At 44.6% G+C, this 26382-nt stretch overlaps 2 protein-coding genes across 3 annotated transcripts in view; one reads left to right on the forward strand and one right to left on the reverse strand.

The window, feature by feature from the left end:
* Positions 1-1570: 1570 nt before the first annotated feature.
* On the reverse strand, positions 1571-21667 carry cers6 (ceramide synthase 6). The gene is made up of 11 exons (XM_048238759.1): positions 21381-21667; positions 18133-18238; positions 17230-17360; positions 11872-11929; positions 9875-9925; positions 9508-9600; positions 7331-7459; positions 6905-7011; positions 3091-3247; positions 2449-2472; positions 1571-2212 (listed from the first exon to the last, which is right to left on the reverse strand). The coding sequence occupies exons 1-11, from the start codon at positions 21548-21550 to the stop codon at positions 2051-2053; spliced, it is 1188 nt and encodes a 395-aa protein (XP_048094716.1). The 5' UTR covers positions 21551-21667; the 3' UTR covers positions 1571-2050.
* A 1494-nt stretch (positions 21668-23161) lies between these two features.
* The window catches only part of stk39 (serine threonine kinase 39), a 33826-nt gene continuing 30605 nt past the window's right edge, over positions 23162-26382 (forward strand). For both annotated transcript variants that reach the window (XM_048238757.1, XM_048238758.1), the window contains exons 1-4: positions 23162-23329; positions 24818-24930; positions 25382-25490; positions 25652-25793. In XM_048238757.1, the coding sequence (XP_048094714.1) occupies positions 23224-23329; positions 24818-24930; positions 25382-25490; positions 25652-25793 (470 nt within the window). In that variant the 5' untranslated portion in view covers positions 23162-23223. The remainder of the gene's footprint in view (positions 23330-24817; positions 24931-25381; positions 25491-25651; positions 25794-26382) is intronic.

Consider the following 26382-nt stretch of genomic DNA (forward strand, 5'->3'; position numbering starts at 1 on the left):
AGCAGAATAATTGTGTGTCATTTCAGTGAGTGTAAAATAGCCCATTAACCGGAGTAGTGCAGAGTGACAATGTATTCAGACACAGTTCCAGACATTCAGTAGGGGGTGTAAGAGCTAGATTCTGGTCCTTTTTTTCATGGCTAGGACTAAAGCACAATTACTGAAATAAAAGAAAACACAAAGCACACAAAATATTCAATGTGCTGGGATTTGTCATGTTTATTCAAAATTCATGGCAACATTGTTTCATTGTCTCTAACATTTTTTTTTTTATTTCCACTGTTTTTCATAAAAGCAGAGAAATCCTGCCCTCTTAAATACTGTGAACATTTTTGACATCATTGTAAACCATCTGCACTGGCAAAAGTGCATAAAGTGTGTGTGTGTGTGTGTGTGTGAGTGAGAGAGAGGAGGGCATTCGATTGCAGCTTCCCATTGGACAAACTGCTTGGGGGGTACTGAATACTGAATCTATCTGTGGAAGAACCTTTCTGTTTCAAATCACAAGCACTAACTGAAGCTTTCACAACAATCCTGTCCTGGCTAACATAAAAAACAGGCAACAGACATTACTGTTCCCTCATTAAATTCATCCTAAAAGCAAACTGCGATTGAGGCACACCATCATTATTATCTGGCATCGCACCCGGGCCTGTAGAAATTGTAGTTTGCCAAATCTATGCATACACCCAATGATCAACTAAAGAGAGATTTTAATTCAACAACTAGAATTGTAATACTTTATTAAATCAGTATCCTCATGCAAACAGACTCTGAATCACATAACTGTTTGGGTAGGAGATATCACTTCCACCATCTCTCTTCTCACCATATGTAGTATTAACCAAGTAGAAGTATGACCAGATATAAGTGCAGTGCAAATCATTTTCAAAATGATATACACAATCCTATGGAAGTGCTCAATGCACTGACTGCTTGAATAAGAACTGTCTGCATCTCCAGCATACAATTGCAATTCAGCTCATGTCAACTCGATGCATTTAAATCTTATGGCAGGGCTAGGATGACTTAAATACTTATCCCACTAGGACGATCTGTAGTACCTGCACTGGATTTTTAACTAACTAAATAATGCAATTCAGTAGGCTATAGCAAAACAATAGGGCCCCAGTGTAGACTCGGTCAGCAAAAGTTGTTAGGGGACACACTATGAAGTGATTTGCATTTGATTATAATTGGATAGTAGACAAATAACATAATAATGTTATAGTAACTTCACACACATATATCATTGTTACTGATTTTCTAATTTACAGCATCCTGGTGGACCATGTGTGTTTGTATATCATCCTGTAGTGGTCTGTCGAGTGTCAACACACAATCATTTCTATGGCGACTAAGAGGGACACGGCTGATCTAGCAAAGGGGCGGTCAGGCATTCCAGGCCAATCCAGTTTCTACGGTGCGCAGCCAGGGACAAAACTTCTACTGAAGGAGTTCACACTTTGATGGACAGGTGAACAGCACGGTGGATTCTGTGGATATCATGACTGCGTCACTTTTGAACACTGACAGCAAAATGATTTAAAAGACGATGCAAAAAAAAATAACAGTATATACACATATATAAAAATACACATATATAAAAATAAATAAATACAAAGACACTGACGCAAGATAAACTTCTTCCCATAATTCCACACTACACAGCAGCATGCTTCGTATGATAAAAGTGGAATGCTTTCATTCGCTGGCTAATGAAAAAGTGGGCGATACCAACAATAGTGCAATGATTGTGCAATGATTTTTTTTTAAAATCCCACCGCTATAATCAGGTGCACAAGAATGCAGATAAAGGAGAGCAGATAAAGGAGAAGAGAGCAAAACAAAATTAAACCATAGCAAACAAACAAACAAACAAACAAACAAACAAACAAACAAACAAACTGCATTCACATATCTTTATGAAGAGCTTCCAGTACCAGACGGGCAATGTTGTTCATGTATTCACACGCAAAGGTTATCAGGAGCACTGCTGGGGCCCGAGGGCTCCTGCTCCAGTGCCTATGAGTGTCTGACTGTGGGTGGGTCAGTGGTCTTCGTGGCAGGGCGTGCCCGACAGGTACCCGTTGGTGCCGTGGGCTCCGTTGGTGCCATTCGAGGAGTTGCTGTGGTGCTTGTGGGATGGAGGTGGTGCCGCTTCATCCTCGTCCGAGCTGGACTCGATGTCGCTGCGGTCATCCTTTGACACCTACGGGGAGAAAGGCCACGTCATGTAATCATGTTATCAGAGTGTTTTTGTCTGGTGCATGCTAATTAATCTTATGACTCAAAATGGAAGGATTAGGTGTGGAGCACTTACTAGGCTTATCTTATGTAAGTCACATTCACTTGTTATCATGAAATGTGTATCATTTTTGTCCAACAAGACACCCAATAACCCCTCTATCTACCACTTAGACGTTTATTTGCATTTGGTCCACTTACATGTAAAGGATTCCATTTCCCAGCCTTGGAGATGAGCAGGTTAGCACATGGGACAGAGAGAGGCAATGTCAACAGAAGAGCTATTTACACTGGAGCAACACTGTTAATGGTTTAGAAATGGATGCCTGCATATGCCTCCTTCTATCAATTCTGCACGCTCTGGAGTAAAACATAAGGCTTTCAAATGCGTGATGTGCATAAAACATACATCAGGAAGGGGAGAGGAGTAAGAAAGGAGAATAATAAATGGCTTATCCCCCAAAAGTTTAGTTGACCAAGGAAGACAAACTACAAAAAACTCTCTGTACGCTCACTGTTTTCCAGAGAAAATTCAACCCCAGGCAAAAACACAGACTTACAATGGCATTTGTATTGATTTAAATATGTCAAAGGTCTATGACCCTGTAATACAATGCTTAATCCACATCACTATTGTGCCCAGACTCAAATGTTGACATACATGAGACCACAAGCTCCCCAACTCCGGGCAAGAATCCCTGTTCCTCTGATATCTGTGCACTGCCTTGGGTAAACTATTAACAAATGTATTCCATATGTGGCCAAGATGAGAGAACTCGGAGAGATAGAGTTGTAATCGCATGCCATTTAGGAGGAGGAGGTGGGCCTGGGCCTTATCCTTACCTTGCCCCTGGAGATGGCTCTGCAGGCAATCCTCACTATGAGGTAGGACCAGAAGGTATGCAGCGCCTGCAGCAGCAGCAGCAGCAGGTTGAAGAGCCACCAGGATGGGAACGGACCCACAATCTCCCAGCTCTCAAACAGCGTGCTGTTCAGAACCCTGCAGAGGGAGGGCAGCAAAGAGACTCACTCAGTTATGTGGGTGAGGACTGAGAAAAAGAATGAGGTATATGTTTTGTGTGTGTGTGTGTGTGTGTGTGTGTGTGTGAGTGTGAGTGTGAGTGTGTGTGTGTGTGTGTGTGTAGGGATGTCTGCGTACAAGATTTTTATTAAATCCTGCACGAGTGATGGGCATAAAGAGTTACATTGAGAGAGTGATTTAACAAGCCAAGTGTCCACTAGCATTGTCAGCTTCAGTGAAGAGCTCATCTCAAATCCCCTTCAAGAAATCTGATAGCATTTGTATAACCTCGATGAATCTTCTCCCGCTTACATTATTGAAAAGGCTGAATCCATTCATGGTGCGAGGGAAGATGCCAGAGACCCAGGCGGCTCATCCATGCTGGCCCTGGACGTGCCGAGTCTGCCATAAAAGCGATACGTGGAGAGAGACGTGCCGGGCATGGCGTATCTGATTATCCACCCTGCCTCGCCATGATGCTGTGTTCCCCAGTCTGTCCCCAGACCTAGCTTGCCCAGTGAAGACAGCACTAGCGGCTTTTGGCATTTGCCGAAGCGGGAAGCCGCCCAGGGCGGCATTTTTTTATGACACATGGGGAGCGGCATCGGAATATTTTTTTAGCTTTCATTTGCGCTAATCAGTTTTCTATTGCTCATTTGCACATCAATCGTATGTCAGGAGAGTTCCATTATCAGCATCATAGTTGGCCCCACAAGACTTCCTTTTTAACATTCCATATGTTATCTTAATGCAGAGAAAGTAGATTGGGAACCAAATAGAATGTTCAAGCATTGTTGAAAGGGTCTATAGGCTACTTTGCAGGCACCCGTGAGTTTGAGCATGCACACCATGTTCTCCATCACTACCTGTCAAGAACCTCTCCCGATTTGCAGTGGTCTTAGGATATCGTGATTAAAATACGAGTCTCGCTCCATGACCGTAATCAAACCTGAGACACTTGCGCCAGCGTGTCATTTCAGGGCGAGACGAGAGGAGGAAGGGAATGCTAATTTGAGGAAACGAGTGGAGAGGAGCGCAGCAGAGGAGACGCTTGGATGTCGGGCTAAGTGGTCAGACACAGACACAGACACGCACACACGCGCACACACACACACACACACAGCACCAGCGGAGCAGTCTGGACCGCTGGAAGACGAGCAAGATCTAGGTCAGAACATTAGCGGCTGCTCGGCCCCCAAGCAACAACTCATCTACCCCAGACGGAGGCTTCTCTTCAAGCATGTGGGGTCCAAATGACATGCCCCCTCGACATCACTCTGCTGAGGGGTGTACCTGAGGTTTCGAAGTGTGGAACGCGTACACATACACAGAGTGACATCTCACTTTTTTGCTTTCAGTGAGACATACACCTTGACAGGCCAGTCCTCAGGTGTTCCTTTAGATTTGGTGATGATTTAGTAGGAGGCTTGAAGAGGGATAAACATGAACCATCGAGGACACGAGCTCAGAGGAGGTAAACTCTCGCAGAATCAGATACAGAAACCATGGCAACAGAGACACTGCAATGATACATAGGCTGGCGAGCAAGAGAAAATAAAGAAGTATCAGACAGCAGTGAGACACCTCAGGGTGAGAAAGGGGGGTGGGGAGGGGGGAGTGTGTGTGAAATGCAGGAGTGTTCAGCTATAGATGGCGGCCTTCCTCTAACTACAAGGTCTCTCAGAGTCGGGTAAACATCTACACGGTCTCATCATTTGACTGGCATCGTACAAGGCATTGTCATCTGGGACCAATTACCATTTGAATGGGTACAGATGAGCCATGTTATTGAACAACAAGAATCTCTCTAGAACTGCAAGACTGTCCAAGTGTAGAGATACACTGAAAAGATGGAAACACAGTACAATAGCCTCACAGGCACTCAATGCTGGCCAATCAGAAGGCAAGAAAAGATCTGCCACCATTGCAGGCATGTGTTTTTTCATCATCTCACTACAAGAGAAGTCATCACACAGACATTACATGAAGAAACAGCCATTAAAATCGCTTCCATCATTGCTCATCGGTTAGTGCTGCTTTTGTATCTATGGCAACAGGCCCCTTTGACAAGCGGGTGGCGGTCAGAAAGTGGATTTGATTGAGGAGCGGGCGCCAAATACAGTGAGTATTGGTTTTGTGTTTGGGCCAGTGTCAGTACACGATCCGTATCGCCTGCCAGATCCGTTTTATTATACATTCTCGTTCTCTGGATAGGTAATACTGACAATCGCGCAAGCGTAGAACCGATCATGTAGTGTCGTAAACCATCGTAAAAGACGTTGAACTTCTGCGCATGCGCAAGATTATGCGCATGCGCAGAACGGATCTGGCAAGCGGTACGGATCGTGTACTGACAGCCAGCGCGGGAGCTGCAGCAGTGCAGGAGCGAATGAATGCTGCACGCAACTCTCACGTCCTGTGGGTTTTAGCACAGACACCCTGTCGAGCCTGTCGGTGCTGTTAACCGTCTGTCATGGCCAGGCCACAACTCTTGCCCCTGACAGCTTAACTTCCTGCACACTGTACCACAGAGAGGACAGGAGAGGAGAGGTGGGGGGGGGGGGTGAGAGAGACAGAGGCTGTTTCTCAAAGTCGAGGATCCTCGAGGATTCGTGCTTTGTAGAATTGAGCCAAACGACGAGTCAAATCCTTCAAAAACGAGGGAAGGCTTCTTCTTAGCATTCGGAAAACACATAATGTAACATCCTTTAAATAAATAAATAATAATAAGGACCCCACCTTGATTTTGAGAAACAGACAGAGACGGAGAGAGAGACAGAGGGCCAGATGTATGTATATTTGCGAATGTAGCGCTATCAGCGCCATTGGCCAACCCGCAGAAACCGCACGCTGTGATTCTTCAGTTTACGTGGTATTTATCAAACCTGCAGTAATCAGCGCCTTTCTCCACCCCCTACTGCAAGTTGCGAACGTTCACAGCTGAACGGCATACTTCAATCACAGTTGAATGAAGTTAACTGATGACAACATTAAAAGGAATCAAACGTTTAGCGATCATGAAATAATACAATAAATGATAAGATGTCAACAAGCAGGAAGATAATGAAGAGCAGTAGTTCTACTCAAATTACTTGTGCACGTAAGCTATGGAAGATTGGTCAAATCTAGCAAGTACAAATACTGTAGGGATACTGTAAGTGGATGACATGAAAGTGAAAGTAAGACATTCGAAAGGCCAACAAAAGTTAAAGGTAGCTTTTGATATAGTACAAAGATGCAGACAAAAAATCTGCGCTTTTACCTCAGTGCGGCCTGTTTGTACATACCTCGCCATGTTTTTACGCGCAACAAAGTATTTTTTGCCAAACAAATACACCTGAAGTGGCCGCAAAAATTTTAGTACATCTAGCCCAGAGAGAATACAGGGAACTGGGGAACAATGGAAGAAAATGAACAATGAGCCACAGCAGACAGAAACAGTGCAGGAAAATGCTACTGGAGATGAAAAACAAGAAACGTGAAAAAGGAACAAGTGTGTGGGTCTGTGCATAGAGTAAGAGAGTAAAAGACTGAGTGTGAGTGAGTGAGAGAGTGAACGGGAGTACTTGTGTGAGAGAGTGAGAATATGCTCAGGACAGAAGACAGAGCGAGGAGCCGAGAGAGAGTTATGCTTACCAGACAGGGAATATGCCGAGCCTGGAACTCATGAAGACCAAAGCAAACATGACAAATAGCAGGTTGCAGAGCTTCTGACATTTGGCATAATTGGCCATTTTAGCTGCCTGCAAAAGATAAACACAACCTTTCACATTTGCACTGTAACAGCAATTCCAACTGGCAATCACAGCCACATGAAACATTACCAAATTAAATAGCACAATGCATCTGAGGAATCCAATGCATGTGTAAAACATTTGTTATCACACCTTAAGTCATTATGATACAGAAATACCAATGGTAAAAAGTTTTGGAGTTGGTTAAGGAGAAATGTATTTTACTTTTACAAGTTTGCCCAAGTCTTGTGTCTGAGGTGAAAGAGGCGTGTGAGGATGTGCATGTGTGTGTGTGTGTGTGTCAAAATGTGTGTATACGTGTGCCCACCTCCAGGAGCACGTCTGAGGCATCGTGGAGACACATGACCAGGGTGCCAACCCGCACCATGTTGTTGACATAGGAGAAGGTGATGAGAGCAATGGTGGCCAGGTGGTGCATGAACATGAGCAGGAAATCCTGAGGAGGAAGTAGAGCAGTGAGCATGTAAACACATGACACATGGAACACACTACTCACTCTCACACTACTGGGGATGGACACATTTTGTCAACAACAGACACAATTTCACACACACAAAATAACACTTAACAACTGTACAGAAACTGGTAAAACAACAGTAAAATACCTAATAACACATAATGTGAAAGATTAATGGCTTGATGTGTAGTATACACTACTTTATTACTTAAGTGGTATCACAAACCTGCACAAGAAAGTAAACCAATAATTATTCAGTACCCCACGAACAAGCAAACACATTTGCACGTATTAACAATAGTCACTACTCAAAGCTCCTCTAGTCTGGCCAATGTACTACTACTACTGGGGATGAACACAGGTGACACGAGAGTGGATGCTCTCCTGTTGCATCATTGGACTGTGGAAGCCCAGCGCAGAGCAGGCAGTATAAGGCTAAGCCGAAAGCAGGAGGATGAGGATGTGGAAGAGGAGGAGGAAGAGGAGGAGGAGGAGGAGGAGGAGGAGGATGAAGAAGACTGGCAATGTGTGAGCTCTGGAATGGAAGTGAGGCAAGAGAGAGCGGAGGGGCAACATACTGGAGCTTTGGCAGGGGGGGGTGGAAGACCTTCCTCAATGCGTGGTGTTTTTGTGCATGACAGAACTGAAAGGAGAGAAGAAAACAAACAAACAAACAAACAGACATAAAATCATGCCAACAGTCATCAAAGACCAATGAGAGCGCACAAGGGCCATTAGATCAAAGTCAAACGATAACAGCAACCACGTGGCAACCATGTGGTTCGCATGGCCAAGGCTGCTCTAGAGAGAAGAGAAAGAGAGAGAAAGAGAGAGAGAGAGAGAGATCAAAATTGAAGAGAGAGCAAGAGAGAGAGAGAGAGAGAGAGAGAGATCAAAATTGAAGAGAGAGCAAGAGAGAGAGAGAGAGAGAGAGAAAGAGAGAGAGAGAGAGAGAAGGTGGAGAGGTGACGACAAAACAGATGCAGATGCTGATGAAGGTACATGCACGCTGTAGGCCTCCGAGCCTCCAAGGGGCAGACTGGAGTCAGAGGTCAGCCTAGATGCGGCGGTGTGCATCTCACCACGGAGAGCACGAGATGCAGTCATGCGCAAAAAAGAGCAGGCTCAAGAATCGGCTTTCCCTCTCGTTCTAAACTGGGCCTTATAGTTCTTGCAGTTTGGTGCTTGATCATTCAAGACTTGTATCTGTATGTAACCTTTATGTGGTGAGTGAAGCGCATCAAAAGCAAGCACATTGAAAGCTGCATTATAGAAGGAAATCAGAAGATGTCTAGCTAGACAGCGAGGAACCTTTCCCATACTAGACAACTCTCTTGAGGAAAGCACACACATACTGCTCTATATTTGGTTTGCTACACTTCCAAAGCATGACTGAGAACTGGGGATGAGTGAGAGTTATATATATAGAAAAATCCCTCTTGGACAGGTCAAGGCTGCTAAGTGGCCATCTATGAATTAGCCTGCTTGAAAAAAAACAAAACAATTCACCACAAGATGAGAGTGGACATCAAATTATGGATATTTTACTGCATCAGCGCAATCGCAGCCAAACACACCATTAACCCAAAATGCAAACCAACCCAGCTACAGGGTCCAGGACCTTTTATTTAAATCTTAAGACAACACGCAAGCTTCATCTCCAACAGGGCATCTGCTTGTCCAAATCACATTGATGGTAAGTGCAGGACAGACTCTAACGTGAGCAGAAGTGGAGTGTCGTGGGCGGATGATAAACATCTGTCATTTCATCACATTCTAAAACCCCCACACACATACACCAAACAGGTTACATGAAGATGTGTTGAAACCACCACTACCACCATTAGCATAGCACCCCATCTCTTGCAGAGAAAAACAAGATATCTAGCGTTTTCTTTCGTTAACTCAATTTGTGTCGACAGGGACATCACGGCCACCACCACCACTAACCTACGATCGAAACCTCATAATTCCGGAGAATGTCTAAAGGAAACCATGATGCGTGTTGCGCCCTGTTGTTAACCTACCTTTCTCCTGATGTCTGTAAACTGTGAGAAGAGCAGGGACAGGTAGAAGGAGAGCTGCAGAGTATAGTAGTAGTGTAGGTCTACCGTGAGAGCCTGGAATACAAAGGACACAAAGCGTAAGAGAACGAATGACACCCACTTCCACCATCAGACACCTCCAGATATGCCCGGGGACAGCAGGAGCAAATAAGCAATGTCTGGCTCAATACTACACAAAACAACCAAATCTCAGGCGGTGAGCAGCTTGTCTACTGTGAGCAAGTGTAAACATTTAGAATACTCGGTTACAGAGAATCATACACACAGGACCCTGCTTTCATTCAATCTGAAGTAAAAGAAAGCAAAAAGGGTCTCTTTCTGTGCTCACCTGATACGGGTAGTTGTACCAGCACTCTCTAGTGTTCCACAGCCATGGGGCCTGAGGAGACAGAGAACAGGAGCAGGATATCACTGAACAGCTGGAGACAACAGGGTCTCACAACGACTTCCACTAACAGCAATTAGTCACAGGGGGGATTTCAAGGTGCTCGCCAATTCAGAGGAGCCTGGAGAACAGTGAGTAATCAGACGTCTGTGAAGACACTTGTAGGACTGCACTGTACCTATACCATATTAAAACAAGAAATACAAAAATACCACACCACCTACATAGACCAGAAAATAACACCACCAAAAATAACTGGGTCTAGGGACAAAATGTCAGAAGACAACCCACTGATGGTGAAGAAAGAACATGTCTATTTTTACTGCTGTCAATTCAGATCTATGAACCACTGTGCAAATGCAACCAAAAACTGTCTATTGTGAATGAGGGCTGACTACCTGATATTGTAAGAAGTTGCAGCACTGCTGTAAAAAAAAGTATATCTACACTTTCACTCTACAGAGACTACACACCCTGAAATGACAAACTGGAGCACTACTGTAATGTGTGTGTGTGTGTGTGTGTGTATGTGTGTGTGTGTGTGAGGTCTGTTTAGCCATCACTGAGACTGAAAACTACATAAAAAAAATCACCTAATGAGCTGCCACCTCATCTAGCTCCGGGGCCTAGAACACAGTACTGGCTGCTCTGTGTGAGTCTCCTTGAACTACCTGCTCTAGCTTCTCATGGCCTAAATCAGAGACACAGATAGAGAGAACAGAGACCAGGCTGCTCTTCAACCACACAACAGTCGTGTATGCCATTCATGATGACAGATCACTGATGTTCAATAGAGAACACTTACAGGGAGGCTCCACGAGGTAGCCTACATACATGCACCTGAAGCGGTCTGTTTGCCAAGCATATTCGGCAACAGTTGGCTTCCACTATAATCAATTAAATTAGCTACACCAGAAGCGATACCACCGTGCCTACATCCAACAAAATTAGACCAGCGTTCTAAAACTAATTTTACACTCCGCGAACGTAGTGCTACAATTGCACACCCAAGGTAGCCTAGCTAATACCCTGAGAATGTAAGCTGGTAGCAACAACACGTTGAGTATATTAAATAGTAGACACTATCCCTGAGTGGGTATGAGTATCCTTAAATTGAACAGACCCTAACAAACAGATCAACGCCCATTAGAGGGAGATCCTAAATGGAGGCAGTAACTAATGATGTTCTACACAGAACTGACACTGCTTCTGCACTCCTCCATGCAGGGCAGGGCAGGACCGTGCCAGTGTGAGGCATGGCAAGAAACCTCGTACCAACGCTGTGCAGAGCCCCCCCCCCCCCATCTCCCCCTCCTCCAGGCCTGCTACTATTAATGAGTCCCACGAGAGAGCTGGCACTGACAGCTACCCGCTGAACTCATTCGCAAAAGTGCTTCGTCATGCAAGATGCTTCCAATGAAGGAGCCAGGCCCCCTCAACGTCTCCCATGATTACGGCTCTCTGGCCCCAGTCAATCTCGCCATGGACAAATATCACTTCACCATAACCATATTTCACACAGGACAGGACTATTTCTACCAGCCCCACTGGATTAAACAAATACAGCACTGTGCACATATGTGGCTGACATTTCTCAATGCAATCTTAGTTCAATAAATGGACACAGCCCTGGCAAGAGAGCTAGGGTGACATTACACTGTTAAGACAACACAGAAATACCACAGACGATAAGCAAAAGCATTAGATAAATATCACAGACTCTGTTTCACCATATCTTAGTTATTTTAAAGTAAAGGAATTAGACATGCACTCTATGGTATGTCAACACAAAGACTTTCAAACTGAACACAAAAAATATGCACAAAAATATGGAAGGCGGATTATGGACACACTGAAGAAGTTAAATATATGCATGTTCTATGCTTCAGAACAGCCTGTAAGAAGCTCATTACATACAGTATTAGGCTTTTTAGGCTTACCTTTTTAAGAAAGCGGACTCCATAGGTGAATATGTAGAGGTAAAATGTGAATCTCCACCTGAGGACAAACAGAGATAGCTGTCAGATCAATCATTTCTGGTTACCAGAGTGCATACTCCCTCTCGTGGCATAAAACTATCATTTTGGAAATAGCACACTCAGAAAGTATCTCCCGGGTGCTGCACGGTGGCAACCAGCAGCGCATTTTGTTTGTCTCCTAAAAGTCTCCTAAATAAACAAACAAAAATATATACATGATAGATTCCAATATATACTAACTAATAATGATTTTTTTCATTTATATATAGATATTTTATAGATCAGTGGCGCCATCCAAATGAAATGAGCATGTCACTGGTGGTGTTTTCCATGACCGTGTGATTTCAGTCGGTGATTCAGTGTTAGGATGTCACAGTGCACAAAATCAGTAATGTAACTCCCACTCCTCTGTTCTGTGCTACAGTGCAGCAGTTCTGCTCGGCTCTGCTCTCTCTCTGTCTCGGTTGAGAAACCTGAAAAAAGGCCACGACACACAGGCCCTCAGTGCACTTCAATCCTCTGAGTCACGCAGTTCAGCTGTGTGTTTGCGGAGGAGCAACGGACCCAAAAGCCTCAGATCTTCCATCCACATGCAGGCGTCTACTCTTAACCTACTGGGCACTTTTGAAAAAACAACACCAGGACGAAGACATTACTCAGCCAGAATCTAGTTGCCAATGTTCTCGTTTGAAAAGGCCACTGAATGGAAGAGTACAAAGCTGACGTATTGTGTTACAGTGCGCTATAAAAGGATGTTTCAGAAAATAGAAAAGCATTGGCAAAAACATGGCTTTTATCTGGGAACAATTCGTGGTCAAAGCTGCTTCAGTTCTTTTGTCTCTTGATTTAATATGCTGATTAGTTGACCACCTGTGTGTGTGTGTGTGTGTGTGTATGTGTAGTGGCCAGTGCTACGGCTATAGCTTGAGGTGCCCTCTGTCATGCTGGCTGGATGGATGAGTCACAAAGGGTCCAGATGCCACCGCATCAGTGCCTGTCACACAGCAGGGGCTCTGCCAACTCCTGCCCTGGGAATTACATAACTCCCCAGAGACCCGCACACACACACACACACACACACACACACACACACACACACACACACACACACACACACACCAACCTCACTGCCCCCTCACCCACACAAGCACACACATACACTACATAGATAGATAGATAGATAGATACTTTATTGATCCCCTGGGGAAATTCAAGAAAAAAAAAAACATACCACACAAGCACACACTATACTACACACAACACACACACACACACATACACTACATACCAGATCCCTGCTCCTGCCCCGACACATTACACACCTCAGCCCTAACACACCGCAGACGCCCTGCCACCCCCTTATCACACACACACACACACACACACACACACATTCCCTGCACCTACCCACCGGACGCTTCACACCAGACTCAGAGTGTGATTGGAAAGGGCCCCCCATAACCATTTCTAACCATTTCCCAGCCTCGTGTCACAGACACACAATGAACAAAGCGAAGAGGGAGAGACTTCAGTCACCGCTTGGTTGACGTACAGGTGAGGTGAAGGGGAGAGTGGCGACAGCCTGATCAAACAGGATGCCGCATGGTTCCGTTTACTCTGCGGTGGTGATATCACACACACACACACGATAGAGATAGAGAGATAGAGAGAGAGAGAGAGAGAGAGAGAGACAGACATGCCCGAACCTTCACCTCTAGCTTTCACTAAAGCTCACAACCGGCACTATTATGTAAAAAAAGCAGACTTATTTGTCCTCCCGCCAAAGGCTTAGCTTTCTCAGTGATCCTGTGTCTCAGATAGGTCCACAACAGCTTTGGAGGGGACCATTTGTCATGTCGGGCTAAATCGATTCTGACCTTTTCGTAAAACAGACCAGTCGAAGGGAGGAGTGAGAGTCTGGACAGTCTGCTGCCCAGGTGCTGCACAGATAATGTCACCGTCTTGTCTGTGCCACTGTAAGGCAACAAACGCTGCCAATATCCTCACCCGGTGCTAGATTGGGTTAGTTGCTGTGCAACCGGTGAGCCAAGGGGCTGTCTGGGAGAGTTGTGAGGGTTTGGCGTCCTTTCAGAACAGAACTATTAATACAATCACCATAACTCCCAACGCCCATTACACTGACTGCAAAATTTGTTTGCGAACAGGCATGGCTTGTGCTGAGCAGCCAATCCCCAGGTCCTTAAACTGTTTTCCGCTTAAGACGACCTCAGCAATTTATGAAAGGACTGCTTGAGTCGGTCGGACAGGGGTGTGGGAAAACTGAGTTTGAGGACTCGAGGGTGATCAAAGGAGCCAGAGAGGCTAGGGGAAATGAATCGGCAATAGAGCTTTAATTAGAGTCCAATAACGAACACAAAGCAGGTGAAAAAGGGGAGAGAGAGACAGCCATGAATAAATCACCAGCTGCTGCTCCTTCGCTGAGGTGAATCACTGCAGCAGAGCAGGAGACGAGCGAGCGAGCAAGTGAGAGGGAGAGAGAGAGAGATAGAGAGAGGGTGAGAGAGAGAGAGAGAGAGAAGTCAGCCAATACTGCAAGCAACACCAGCCGTGCACGCTGTGGAATGCAAACGTTTCTATGGTGTTTCTATGGTGACTCAAAATATTACTTATGTTAGGTGGGTGGTCAGAGAAATCCATTCTTCCCCTGCATGTTCTGTGTATTCAGTTAGCCAGCGCTGCAGCAACACAGTGGAGACCAATTTAGAGAAGAGGTTTCTTAGTGGAAGACACTGAACTGCATTTCTTCATTTTTTTTGTTTGTCACACTAATATCAGCTGTGCATGCACTATTCTATCATGTGCAGTGTCAAGCTGAACATGCAGTGGCATCATTTACACTCTTCTTGCCACTCACTTCAAAGTTCTTATGTAAACTTTTTGCCCTGGAAAAATCATTTTAATACCATAGCATTCTGATAGGACTTTTTGGATGTACAAGGAGTTTGCAGACATCCCAGATTTCCACAAAGCAAAAAAAATGTGCCCTTGACATTTCAAAGCACAAGTGGATTTATATTCAGCGATCTTCAGGGAGGTTTTTCTGCCTAAAAATAAGACAGCAAAGAGTGGAGGAACAGGGGTAAGATCACTGCAGACTCGCAGACAAACCTTGCCTGACACAGGGGAATAGAGCTGGCAGACAACCCGGATAAAATAGGTTGGGAAATAAGTGGCTCTGGTCACCATCTCATAGCCCCCGCCGATCCTCAACAAAAAAGGCCTGGCTCCACTACCTCTGTTGATTTCGTGAAACGAGGAAAACCCACGAGTCCTAACTACTTTCCCCCAAAAATCAAATAAATAAATACAAAGACAGAAACTCTCTGGTCGCCGGCGTCATCCTCATCCCATCCGACACATGCAGCTGTGAGGCCGAACGCATTCATTACGGGGGATTACCGGCGAGGGCCGCACAGCGGGGCTTATTCGGGGAGATTGGCGCGAGCCGGTGGGACCTGGGGACCAGAGCAGTGTCATAGACGTCCCATTGTTCCGCTGTAATCTGTCAAACTGCACACGGAACCGACGGCATCTGATTCGCCGCGACACATGGGGCTATTTTGGGGAGATTTGGGCTGCAGACTTTCTCTCAGAGTGACACTGGCGGTGGAATTTGGCCAATGGTTTGGAGCCTGGCTGGCACTCTGGAGAAGTTAATGAGAAGTTTATAAAAGTCCTACTGTATGTGCAGAGGCACGTAGTGAGTGACAGACTGCAGCCCTGTGCTGTTTATGGTCTTCGCATTTCTCTGGATTTTTTCAGGCTAAATATGACCTTTATATGGTGGCACACTGTCAGAGACCGCACACTGCAGAAATGACTTGTCCAGTGGTTAGAAAAACAAGCTTCCTTTGTATTTCGGACTTTGTGACTTCCAGACTACACAACAGTGCAACCAAAACAGCCTGAACGAAAATAAATGTGGGCATGAAACCACTGAACCAATAAATCAAGCCGAAAAATGGGAATGCCACCGTCATTGTCTGAGAAGTGCATTCTTCCTGAAAAGCCTCACATCCTCTAGGATTGCGCGACATCATCTACAGAACCAGTTGGTACAGTGACTAATCCCCAGACTAACTCGGTCAGTCTCCCCACTGGGGATGGAACCTTGAGGCCTTCCAGGCAGCCTCCTCAAACCACCGCCACCCACTCCCGCTCCATGGAATGTTGACGGCTAAGCTGCAGAGACAAGGTTTTTTTCTTTCTTATTTTCCCATTTGTGTTTAAGCTTACATGTATGTAAGCCATCAACAGTCACTGTGTAAAACACACACACACTCTCCTGCAAAGGCTAAACTTGTAGGATGCCAAATGACTTGGTGATACATATGCAATGACTTGAAACTAATGTAAATTCGGATCGGTCTCAACTACTCCCACTGTGCATGATAAAGCATGAAAGTAATCTTTGAAAAACACACATGCACATTTGAGTCATTGAAAAAAGTGTCAATATTTCCAAATTTCACTGTGGACTATTTCACCTTGAACTGTTTTGGTAAGACCACTATCCTTATATTGCTCCCTCTCCTGAGCCAAAAAATCCAAGTGCAGCCTGCACTGGAGGATCTGCCTCTCTGAATGCTCCAGTGCCTGCCTCTCTGATGCCCAGTCTGGGAGGATGAGAGATGGGCAAGGGTCCACACCACTGCTCCCTCAGTCACCAGCCACAGGGGATGATACACTGTGTCCATTTGTTATTAGAGCTGGGAATCATTAGTGGGCTGGTGACTTTACTTTTCAATACTTCAGGCTAATCTGATTGTGTAGTCATGGGCCAGGCTTACTTTTCCGGTAAGATAATACCGCAATTCATTAATCTTTTGCCCTGCAAGACCCTGACAGCATTTCCCTCTTTGTAAGTCTAAGGTTGTTTTACACCTTTGGGAAACTGTAAAAGCAATGCATTGTATTGCCCTAGTGAACATCCAGATGTATTTAAGATATTTATAATTAAATAATAAAAGTCGATACTTGTCATTTGACACTTGCCAAAATACTAGATGCTGAACTGTATCGATTGTTTCCCCTTCAGCCCTTCTTGATATGCAGAAATAAATGGAGCTTCCAAATCGACAAAGCTCGTTCTTAGGTCCAATTGATATGCATGCTCAATCAAACTTAGCAAACGGGAATGGCATAGGCTCTTAACCAAATACGTCCCCTAAGCATCAGTCACCTCAAATCGCAACAGAATCCATCATGTGGGCTGATGTGTATGCATGAGGAGGGGTGGGGTGGGATGGGGCTTTCTGCTAGGGGAGGTCATGTGTAAGTAAGAAGAGGCTCCCTCACATGCTCTCGCAGAAGCGGGCCAGGGTGCTGGGCTTCTCCTGGTTGCGCCGCTGCCGGAACCAGCGCTGAATGGTCTGCACGTTCCAGTCCAGCTGCTTAGACAGCCCTTCTAACCTCTTCTCATCTGGGTGCTGGAGGAGTGGGGAGGGGGTGTAAAAACAAAAGAAGACAAGACAAAAATATCATTCAAAGCCTTTTTTTCAGAAATGAGGTCAAAATTGACAGAATAAAATAGCCACATTAACCCCACTTATACATGTCTTAGGGCACTATGTCTCAGTGGGATTAACGTTTATTCTGTCATTTTTAATGTGTTTACAGGGCTCTAGTGTAAGTGAGAGCGCACCACGACCCCGTGACATGATGCTCAGGTCAGAATAGAAGCCCCTCAAACGGAGACCAAGGTGAGAGCAACAGGGCCAGTGCAGCCTCCTCTCCAGAGGCGCTATGCCGCGCGCTCGGCCTCCTTCAGTCGAGGAGGTGAGTGTCTTCAAGGCCGCGGCTCCTACCTCCTCCTGCCTGCTGCTGCTGCTGGGTGCTGTCTCCGCCATGCTCAACATTTGTCAAGGAAACTTGGTTCTGAGCGGGGTCCAAAAATAGCCGCGGCTGTGCGTCAGCAGACGAAGGCACAGATAAAAGGGAGGAGATCCAGCCGTCCCTGTTTTTCTTGGGTCCCACTGTTCACTGTTCAGTCATTCACACAGTTCTCATTAACTGTGTGTGTGCTTGTGTGTGTGTGTGTGTGTGTGTGTGTGTGTGTGTGTGTGTGTGTGTGTGTGTGTGTGTGTGTGTGTGTGTGTGTGGGGTGTGGGGGGGAACTGGTCTTGCGTGAATGTTGTGAGAAATTTAAGGCCTTGTTTTTGAAACTGACATTTTTCACATCTCTGTGGCTAGACACCTTACCTTGGTGATGGCAGTGAAGACCTTCTCCAGGATGGCATTGGGCTGAGCCTTCTGTGGTCCGTTGGCTTGGATTTTCATTCCCAGGGCACATGGTCTCGCAATAAACCTACAGTAAGAAATGGATAGATTCATCACTAGGCCCACACAGAAAACCTTCTAAATTTGTCCTTTCACAGTGGCTTGGGAGAGTGTAATTTCCAGGAAAGAAAATGTGCCACTCATTCTTGAGAACTAACAGTTTTCTGTTATCTCTCTTTCCATCCTGTCAGTATCTCTTCACTGAGGGGGGAGAACTTAACCACATTATCTAGATCGAGACACAATACAGATGAGATGTTGCTCTGCATCTTTATCAAAACGATGGCTCGAAGACAGAGACGATAAACATCTCTGGGTCTGAGGCCAAATGAATGCCTCAGCATTGTCCTACCCTAGCAGAGATGACACAAGCTGAAGTCCTTATCTCTGGATGATAAAACACACTGGGCTTGACATTCACAGTACAACTTCAACACGACCAAAAAAAAAAAATTGTCAGAAAAGCGGTCATCTCTGGGCATTGCACCACAACATACAGTATGCTGGTTATTTGACTCTGTACACTGGGTCTCTGAATACTGTGCAAACAAATAGGAGTTTCATTATCACATCATTTCTGTGTAGAATCATATCCTCACACCCTTGTGTATCATACTGATGCTCATGTAGAAAACATTATATCAAGAGTGTCACTGGCAATGAAGCCTGAAATAAATCTCTCTGTATTTGACCTTTGACCTGTACTCTTGCCTTCATCTCAACTCTTAACTTCTGAACCACAGCAGGAGACGGCAACAGGAGACGGCAACAGGAGACTACTGCTGCTGCTCCCGCTACTGCGGCACCGCTACAGAACATGTGTACTGTGGGAGAAACCAGCGGAATGGACAACAAGAACACGCGCCTCTGCAGGGCCGGCATTCCACGCACAAAACAAGCCGCTCGAGTGCTTTCACACCGCCACAGACACATTGGTACATAGGGGGAGTGATACAGTAGCAGTGGAATTCACAAACTATCCTACAAATCAGGTGGGTATGCCATCTGTGTGCTACATCCTGCAGCCTTAGATGACTTGAGATGAGAGAGAGAGAGAGAGAGAGAGAGAGAAAGAAAGAAAGAAAGAAAGAAAGAAAGAAAGAGAGAGTTTTATCAGCCCGGACAAAAAGATCTGTTTCATCCTTCACTAGGTTTCATACTATGTCCCAATGCAGTTCAACTTTGAAGCACATTCTGAAATAGTTGAAATGAAGGGCTTGAGTCTTGCTGCGTTTTTTATCATGATGCTACCCATGAAGTTCCAATGTCCCTATTATATCCAACTTTAGGATCTAACTACTATGTCCAAATATCCACAGGTCTTCTGTCTTGGTGTATATTGGTAGCCTGGCGGGCCATCCTGTATCATTGAAATGTATAGTCTGGAATCGAACCATTCACCTCGCTTAATTCAAGGGGCGGGCAGAGAATTGTCTTTCAAACTGCCTAGGCATGCAATAGGCCAGCACTACGACCATACCCGTATCCGGTCGGCAAAACGGCAAATACATCCTTTTCGAAAGGAATAACTTAAGCGCATTGTGTTGCTCAATTTTCAAAGAAAAGCACAAGTCCAACTCCTCCAAAGTTGACGCCAACGCTGATTCAAACAACCGCTTTTCATTCGCCATAGCCACCTTCCTTGTTCACCGTCGCAGGACTGTCGTTATCAAGCCTTAGGACTCTCTAACAAAATAGAGCGCTGTGATTGGATGACGTCCACGGCGTCAGCCAATAGAAATCCCTATGGTTTGATACTAGACGTACAGGCTGAGCAAATTAATTTGCCGCCGCTAGGGTGCGTCTAGATTTCTAGGCTAGTATATTGGCCTAAATTGGGGAAAAATTATGACAAATTTTGCATGATGAATGTTTTAACATGTCATGCTTCGACCACTCATTTCAACAAACATTCTCAGGGCCACTAGTACTGCACTGAATAGGCCTATTAATTACCCTGATATACTGTACCAATGTGCATGATTGTCCTTCCACACCCAGAGGCAATGAGGATAAACTACAGGAAGATCAATAGAAGACTAACTCAATTCAGCTTAGGCTGTTAACATGAAGTGGTTCTGGGTGAATGTTCCAGCAGAAAATATTCTTATTATCCTACATCCCCACACACACACACACACACACATCCCCCGGCCTGAGGCATTACACAAGCCCTCCATTCCAGCTAGGCCTCCTCTAAGATGCAGCCAGGGTTCTTGCTCCGGCACAGTGGTCCCAGTAATTGAAAGATCTGTGCTCAGGAACACAAAGTCTGTGTTTGGTCATGCTGTAGATTCAAATCATTAGAACAAGATATATATATTGCTAAGTTTTCACTGAGTAAAAGCTGTCCCAGGGGATCAAACCAGACTGCTCCTGTGCAGTTACTGTTAAGGAACTAATATGACATGTGGATGTGCCTATTTTGATAACCTATACAAAGCAATGCATTTTCATGACAAGAGCGTTGGCTCCTGGTGTTTTGATGTTCTATTTATTCCTGTTCACTGCAATATCATGATGAAGAATCCAGGGTTTTGCACAAGGTCAGTTCTCAGAGTAGCCCGCTATAACAAGTAGCCTACAGTTACAGTAGTTACAGTAGCCTATAGGCATTTTGTAAGAGGGTTAACAATTTGCAAGTGTAGTGGCTTGCATATCTCAAAGTCTAAATAGTTTCAGACTTATCTGTAGCCCAAACGCTAGAACAACAAATAGGAGTAGCCTACACTTTGTCTTGTTATCTTTAGTTCTTCATTGGTTGATCTAAAAACGTGTATATTACAATTCAAGGGACAATTAGTGAAAAAGATAAGGCAAGACAAGCTGGAGTTTTCCGCCTCTTTATGGTAACGGATGTAACATCCAAGAGGCCAACTAACTTATGAATTCTATCCATCACATTTATAACGTTAATAAAATACTGTAAACAAGGCAAGCATTGGGAAACAATTGTTTGAATTTCAAGCTGATGAATTGTCGATGAGGAAAATGGCTCCTAATAAAATTTATTTCTGACACTTCCCATAACGCGAGGTGAGATGTTCGTCCAGGAAATCCTCAACGTTAATCGATTGCAGCGAAGATGAACGGGATGTTGAATGAGATACACTTCTAGACTTGACATTCGAATTACTTCATCACAGGGACGACAGGTTTCATACACATACCTTTCAAATACCAGCCGGATCATGAAGATGCAGAATGCTAAAGGGCATGCCAGATACAGGTCCTCAGCTTGCGGGAAGGTTAACTCGTCTGTGTTTTTTAAGTCAGCCCAGGTTACATTATGAGGGAGCCAAAATCTTTCGTTCCAAAACCATACCAAAATACCAGCCATGGTGTTCGACCTGTTTTAACAAGTTACACAAGGTGCTATTGACAGCCGATGCTGGGCTGTAGCCTTTCCTGCTCCGAAGGCAGATCTTTGCAGCTTTCAGTGTGATGATGGAATCAGTTTATGCACCGCCCGTTTATTTGGTCGCTCTCGCGTTTTCCAATGTAAGGAAGTAGCCTACTTCGCTTTTCAGCTTATGATTGGTCCGGGTAGGTGTCATTCATATAACAGCCATTTAAAGGCCTACACAGATACATAGTGTCAAATTAGTCATTGTAACACTTTTGGCAGCCACAGTGATGCTGATGAGCAGGTCGAAATGGAACGGTATTCTTGTTGCCTATTGATGTAGATGACCCGTACTTCGATGTTGGATGATTATGCTCCCTAGGCTACGCGTTATCTTTGTAGCCTACTGTAGTCATAACTCTAGGATAGAGAATATGTCAAGATATTGTGTGAAAAGAAGGCTTTGGTATTGCAGTGTTTGCAGAAGTGACAAATCAAACTTTTCTCTAGTGCATTTTTTTCCAACAGGAAATGGGAAACAACTTATATTTTTTTCATATTCTGAAACATTTTTTCTCTAAATGTTCTCCAAAGCAGGTCTAACAAGACCTATTGCGCCGATTTGGCTAGCCTCAGCCATGGTTGACGTATCGCAATTTCACTTTTTCGCACACAGAAGTGCTCATACGGGGCATGGTTACATTACAGTCACTTATCTCATAGGCGACTAACACAATAATGCCCCCCCCCCCCTTCCCCATTGTTACATATGTTACACGGTGTGTTGGTGGGGAAAAAAATAATTGTAGCAAACTTTATGGCAAGTGATTTTGTGCCGTTCTTTTTGAAAATCTCTAGACAACATAAGCTACATAATTTCCAGTAGAGAATACAATCTCTGAATACAATGGCCTACTGGCGCCATCTACCGGTCAACATTGACCAACGCTTTACGCTCCCAGAATACAGGCCTAGACCAGAGTAAACTGCATGACATGACTTGTGATGTCACGTTGTCTCAGAATATCACAGGCCACATTTTACATATTTTTTTCGAGGTGACATAAGCCGGTGAAAAGCATCTTTAAGGCGAAATCATGTTTTAAAGTTTGGATAAACTATTTGTGTAGCCAAAATGAACACACTGACTGTACAAGGTAAACATAATTTTGGTGGGTATATTATACCAAAACAATATGCGCCGAAACACTGGAATAAGTGTGTATTTAAGTAGGCTAAGATAGGCATACACTTAAGAAGATTAAGCGCTCTAAACCTAAACCGCCTATAGGCCTATGCAAATAATTGGATAAACAAACTAGCCTAATTTAAGACTATTTAGGCCTATTTAATGAACGTAATATAATCAGTCAGTTTACCTCGAATTATTTTGAACAAATTATAGGCTACTATATAAAATATCTATATTCCGTAAACTGCTTTTTGCATTAGATACCCTAGAAAACGTAAGTAACGTTATCTACCTTAATAGCCTACTTGAAAATATTCCTGTTATCTTCAAAATGCCACTGGATGGGTGCATTGCTAGCGGTAGGCTATTATCAGAAGCAGACACACTTTTTTTGTCAGGAGGTGAGGGCCGCTTTCTACAGCGCTGAGAACTGTCAACCAGCTAAGCTAAGTAGCCCAGCTGCACAGACAGCATCATGGCGGAGCAAGGCGATCCTCCGGCTCTTAGCCACCATCCGCAACCAGTGCCGACAACGAGCTGGCCAATTATCAAGGAGTCTTACCAGCTGCAGGAGGTTATAGGTTAGTTGCTGCTTTAACGGTTACATTGTTTATGAATTGGCATTCTCTGTTGGCTTACTAAGATCTTGTCAATTGTGAATGACGATGAGGGCCTACCGGCTTTTTCATGTGCAACAGCCGATGTTGTCGTACAAAGCTAGTGCTTTGCAATGCGGATGTGAGACACCGCAATATTTCGCATGCATGTGCTAAGTAAAGATTCCTATACGACATGTACTGTGCATATAAATGTTAATTTCAGTGCGTAATTGCATAACGGCGACTGTCATATTGTTACAGGCGCACTGCGTGTGATTATTTTTAACCGAAAGATGCTTTGACATGACATTCATACACAGCCAAATGTGGTCTATCATTGTTATGGGATGTAATTGATAGTCTGAAAATAATTTCAGGACAGTATAAAGAGCTTTGGTGTTGCGTCCAAGCTTTAGGCACCGTTAATAGAAATCTCCCGAGTGACATTTCCCTCTGAAGTTTAGGCTTAGAACCGCTCTTGCCGTTCCGTTGCCACCACCTGCCATTAAAGTCCATGCTGCTTCGATGGTATTGCTAGGGGAAATGGGCTATGTTCTTTATAAAAGACGCTATATGTTCTTGCGAGCGAATAACATGCTGGATCGCAAAACCAGCGATATCTGCTGCTCACTACTCACGTCTGTCAATTTGGTACCTTCTTTATATTGATCATATTCTTTACGCCCTCTGTTGGTTGTACTGCAGTCCCCACACTGCTCTAATAATTTAATTTACCATAACTTTGGATTTAGTATCAATCAGTGTAGCCTTTGCGTGTGTTTAGTCTGTGAAGCAATTGGGTTGCAATTTCTCGCTTGCTCATGTCCCTGAAGACCTATAAAGGCTGTAAAATAGCGGCAACTTTTTCTCACACCACAAGTAGAAGTAGAGGAGTTGGGTGCGAAGACCCACAAGTCTATGGCATTTGGCTGCTGATAAGCAGTATAGTGGCCCTTTACAGCACTCATAATCAGCACTACTGTGTGTAGACAGGTCTCTCCTCATCCTTATCTGTCACGAGCACTTGGCATTGTAGGCTATATGATGCATGTCACATACAGTAAGTTAGTGTTCTTATCGGTGTATTTGTGTGTATCTTGTTTGTAACACTAATGCCATGTGTTTAGTGTTATTGCTTATGAATTGGTCTTGAAGGCCATTATTATGATATTCTGCTAAGCAGATGAATGATGGTGTGTAAATTGGTTATTCAGATCGAACTGATAGGACTGTCTGTAACTTCGTTTTAGGGAAACAATATCGGTACTAAACACAAAATCAATTTGATTATTTTACAACTGATGTTTTTGGTGTTCTTGTAAACAGTATCCTTATTCGCCATCATTATTATGCAATTATTCTGAAAATCCATATATTTGACCTTTAAACCAGATCTGACAGCGTGAGTGTGTGGGTTTTGAAAAGTCCACACAGGCATTTTTCATTTCTTTTTTTATGGTCGTCTTTAAGGAAGTGGGGCCACAGCCGTAGTGCAGGCCGCGCTTTGCATCCCACGGCAGGAGCGCGTCGCCATCAAGAGGATCAACCTCGAGAAGTGCCAGACCAGCATGGACGAGTTGTTGGTGAGTGAGTGATAAATATGGGCTATTTTTCTCCCTCTCGCCGTGTTTTGGCCAGACAGATATCACCCAGCCCTCCACCCACACCACCCCCCCCCCCACCCCACCCCACTCCACTCCATGCCTGCCTTAGGCCCTCCCTGGATTAAGCTGTTTCTCATTGATCCACTTTGTTGGGGTCCGGCGTGAGGGGTCGGAGAGGGATCTGAATGATTAATGTGGGGACAGTTGTGCACATGAGTGCATCCTGGGAGGGAAAATGTGTGATTAAACAGGCAGCAGAGCTGATCCAGAATGGCTTGCTCTAGTCACACAGCCGCAGGGTAGACACCATGCTCTTTAGGAGTTAGAGAGAGGGCTGTTTTCTGTTTGTTTGTTTGTTTGTTTGTTTGTTCATGATTACATTATTGAGATCCCATTTCTCCTCTGCCTCCCCTTTCTTGTCTTAATACAGAAAGAAATTCAAGCAATGAGCCAGTGTAATCATCCAAATATCGTGTCCTACTACACTTCGTTTGTTGTAAAGGATGAGCTTTGGTTAGTCATGAAGCTTCTCAGTGGAGGTAAGATTGAATTTTGTCAGTTGAGTAGATATTCTGAAAGCAGCATAGATGTCTGTAATCATGTTGGCTCTGATTTGAGTGTATAGTTTTTGGCTGCAAATCCCTGCATTTGGTGCATTGATGGTCAGTTGATCAGTTTGTGTCCATTTCAAACTTTGCAGGGTCAGTGCTGGACATCATAAAGCACACAGTCAACCAAGGAGAGCACAACAACGGAGTCCTGGACGAACCCACAATAGCCACCATTTTAAAAGAAGTTTTAGAGGGCCTCGACTATCTGCACAGAAATGGACAGATTCACAGGTAGAACTCTCTCACACTGTTATACACAGCATGTACACACTCTGGCTCAAATCGCACTATTAGGCGGGGATCGCACTGGCCAGCGGCAAGTGGCAGGTTTCCTAATTGTTCTCTATGGTTCGGCAGCGGAACGGTGGCAGTGCTAGCCTAACGCTAGCATTGAACAAGCTGAACATTGAACTTGGTTCAACTTTCAAACCGCAACGTGAGCATATTCAATTGTCAGTTAAGGCAAACCGTTTGTGTTACCATAGGAACGGGATAGAACTTATTATGGTCTGAGCGTTGTGTTGCCGCTGGCCAGTGTGATCCCCGCCTTATACTACTACTGTAGATTGAATAGTTGCCATATATGTAAGAGTTCACACTGTTTTTGTTGACATTGCTTTATATGTTCACAACTATCACGGGATGTATATTGCACAGAAAAAAATCTATCCATCCATGTAGAGCAATGATTTGAGGGATCCACTCAAAGGCATTGATTGTAAGACCAGAAACTCGTAACTGGGAGGTCATGAATGAACCTCTGTGGATGTCACGGACCGGAAAGGCCTGGACCATCGACATCCCTCAGGGGTGTGCTGGG

Source organism: Alosa alosa, chromosome 3 (assembly GCF_017589495.1).
Source record: "Alosa alosa isolate M-15738 ecotype Scorff River chromosome 3, AALO_Geno_1.1, whole genome shotgun sequence".
Lineage (NCBI taxonomy): Eukaryota > Metazoa > Chordata > Actinopteri > Clupeiformes > Clupeidae > Alosa > Alosa alosa.

Coding starts and splice junctions, on each gene's coding strand:
- cers6 (XM_048238759.1), bottom strand. CDS start 21,550: ATGGCTGGTATTTTGGTATGGTTTTGGAACGAAAGATTTTGGCTCCCT. Junction 9,601..9,874: donor GGTACAACTACCCGTATCAG/GTGAGCACAGAA, acceptor TTTGTATTCCAG/GCTCTCACGGTAGACCTACA. Junction 7,012..7,330: donor CCTCAGACGTGCTCCTGGAG/GTGGGCACACGT, acceptor TATCTTTTGCAG/GCAGCTAAAATGGCCAATTA.